General features: G+C 62.8%; 1 protein-coding gene across 1 annotated transcript in view; it reads left to right on the top strand.

The window, feature by feature from the left end:
• Positions 1-2,911, top strand: part of LOC102889519 (aminopeptidase like 1) — a 53,527-nt gene that overhangs the window by 39,255 nt on the left and 11,361 nt on the right. The window contains exons 11-13 of the mRNA XM_025039690.1: positions 551-640; positions 1,123-1,219; positions 2,249-2,254. Coding sequence (XP_024895458.1) covers positions 551-640; positions 1,123-1,219; positions 2,249-2,254 — 193 coding nt within the window. The remainder of the gene's footprint in view (positions 1-550; positions 641-1,122; positions 1,220-2,248; positions 2,255-2,911) is intronic.

Raw genomic sequence — 2,911 nt, forward strand, 5'->3', positions numbered from 1 at the left:
GGTCTCTTCCTCTTCTTGTTAGGACACGAATCCCACTGTGTGCCCACTCTCATGACCCCCAAAGGCCTCCGAATGCCATCCCAGTGGGGGCAAGGGCTTCAACACGTGGGTCTGGGGGCTCAGACATTCGGTCCATAGTAGAGGACAGCAGCCCCTTGAGAGAAGGGGCCTGGTGCAGAGGTAGCAGTGCCCAAGGCACATTCGGGCCAGGCACAAGGGCTACCTGCCACCGGAAGAGAAGAGCAGCAGGGGGCGAGGCCTAGAAAGGCAGGCGGGCCCCACAGGCAGAAGGGTCACTGTGACTTTGGAGGCCAGTGAGAACGTCCTGTGGATTGTGGGGGGGTCTCGGGCACTGGGGAGTGAGAGCAGGCAGTGCGATTCCTGCTTCCCCCTCCGCCTGCCCCTCGCTGCCTGTCAGCAGCCCTGAACCCCCACCCTCCCAGGTAAGGTGTGCCTCTGACGCCCTCGGGCCCAGGGGCTCGAGTGGGGAAGGGCGGTGCCCTCGCACCTGGGCCCGGGGCCCCAGCCACAGCCTGCGCTTTTTCCCCAGTGCTTAGCCAGCGCCACGGAAGGCGTGCGGCTGGCAGCCCGGATTGTGGACACGCCCTGCAATGAGATGAACACGGACACCTTTCTCGAGGTGCGTGGCCCTGGGGGTCGTGCCAGAGGTGGGACGAGGTGGGACCAGGAGGGGCCGGGGGTCCGTAGACCCCGAGGAGGGTCGGGGGAAACCTGGGGCTGGAGGGGGTCGGGGTTCGCAGTGTCTTCACCTGCCTGGGGCAGCCCGGGGCTGCTGCCAACGAATTCTGGCTCCCCGTCCAGCTGTAAGGGGCCTGCGGGCCTGGGCCAAGGGTGGAGGGAGGACAGGGCCTTCGTCCAAGGCCCCTCTGCAGGACTCCAGCCACGAGCTGCAGGAAATTGCAGAGCGGGGAGGGCGCGCGAGCCTTCTCTTCTGGGTCTAATCACGCTGAAAGCCGAGAGGGTTGGAGCTGCCGGCCTCCGGGCCGGGGCCTCTCCCACCGTGCAGCCGTCAGCGCATCGCCGGCCCAGAGCCTTGGCCTCGCCTTGGTTCAAGCTGGCGTCACGTGCCTCCGTGTTGTTTTTTTCCATGAACACGTCCAGGAGATTAGGAGTGTTGGAAAGGAGCTGGGGATCACCCCAACCGTCATCCGGGACGAGGAGCTGAAGACGAGGGGATTCGGAGGTGGGTGGGGGCCTGGTCCTCACGGGCCGGCCTCGGAGTGGCGCAGGGTACCTCGGGCGGCAGAAAGGCAGTGGGCCACGTGGCATATTGTCCCAAGCTTCATCCTGAAGGAGACCGGCCCGCGTCCAACCCTGAGACTGGACCTCAGGAGGCAGACCGCCTCCGGGGGACTGAGCGGGCAGCGGCTCAGATTCTGATTCAGACTCTGGAGGCCGCGGGCTCCAAGCCCTTCCCCAGCCGCTCCCGCTCCGGCCTCCTCACGTGCCGCGGTCCTGGCTCTGTGGGCCAGCTCAGCAGGGCCTTTCTGTTCCTCGAAACACAAGTTCAAGTTCACGTCCTCATCTGGGCCTTGTAGTGCGACTCCCTCCATCTGGAACACTTTCACCCGAGATACTCTCACGGCAAAGACATCGTACCCTGCGTGTCTCGGCTCAAAGCCACCGCCTCAGGGAGCCTTCTCTGATTACCAGGCCCACCCTTCCTCACACCCTGGGTCCCGGAGGTGCAGTGACAGCTAGGACAAGGTGCTTTCAGACTGGCAGGGGGAAGGTCCCTGTCCTTTTGTCTGTGGGTGCAAAACAAACTACGTTGGAAGGCAGCTGCTAAGAGCAGGCACGTTCACGGTCCCACGGTCCCGTGGTGAGTCTCGGGCCTGGCTCGGCTCCGTCCCAGCCCCAGGGTCTCGCCTGGGCTGCTGTCAAGGTGTTGACAGGGCTGCGTCATCTGAAAGCTTGACCGGGGCTGGGGACGCGCCCCCAGCAAGGTCCACTCCTGGCACTGCCAGCAGGCCGCAGGTGCTCACGGGCTGTTCCTTGTCACGTGGGCCTCCCTTTGCGTGGCTCTCAGTGGTGGTAGCTCCTTCCATCACGGGCAGGCCTCGGGGCGAGGGAGCGAGGAGAGCAGCCATGCACGATGGCAGCAGCGTCTCTTTCTGTGACTTGATCTTGGAAATGGTGTCTCAGCGCTTCTGCCATGTCCAGCAGTGAGGCGTGAGGCCTCGCCCACGCTCAGAGGAGAGGTCCACACGGTTGTGAATGCCACGAGGCAAGGGTCACTGGGGGCCTCGGGGTGCGTGTCGCAGGCACGTAAACAGATCACCGTGGAGAGGAAGGCCGCTCCTGTCAGAGAACTTCGCGGAGGAGGCATCCTTTGCAGTAGGTCTCACAGGATGAGCAGGAGTCTGCCAGGCAGCCGTTATTGGCTCTTGTCCTGGTTGCTGTGATTGTCCAGGTTAGTTGTTGGAGAACCTGGGGCATGAACTCTGCCCTCAGTAGGCCGCGATTTTCTTGAGAAGCTGAGGAGTCCACTGAACAGCGAGGCAGGGGAGGGAGCGGGCTTGGACAGGGCGGTGAGTCTGAGTACGTGGAGCCTTCGGGAGGGGAGAGAGAGCGTGGGCTGGAGCGGCCTTGAAGCATTATCCAAAGATCATTTCATTCTGCAATCCTGTGTTTCTTTCTGGGAATGATACAGTATTTTTTCCCCAGTGGATTTTCTTGCCTAACAATGCTTCGCATAGAATCGTTTGCAGCCCCAGAACCTTGGAACTAATTTGCATTCCTGGTCCCCGCTGGCCAGGGGGCAGGAAAGGGGGCAGGGAGTTGGGGCTTGGACAGCACTCCAGGAGAAATAAGCCGAAGCCAGAAGATATTTCTTGGGGGAGAGCTCGTATCTCCGGTGGGGGCGGGGGGCAGCTGGGGGTCCTCTGCT

The sequence above is a fragment of the Pteropus alecto genome, unplaced genomic scaffold (genome assembly GCF_000325575.1).
Source record: "Pteropus alecto unplaced genomic scaffold, ASM32557v1 scaffold45, whole genome shotgun sequence".
Taxonomy (NCBI): domain Eukaryota; kingdom Metazoa; phylum Chordata; class Mammalia; order Chiroptera; family Pteropodidae; genus Pteropus; species Pteropus alecto.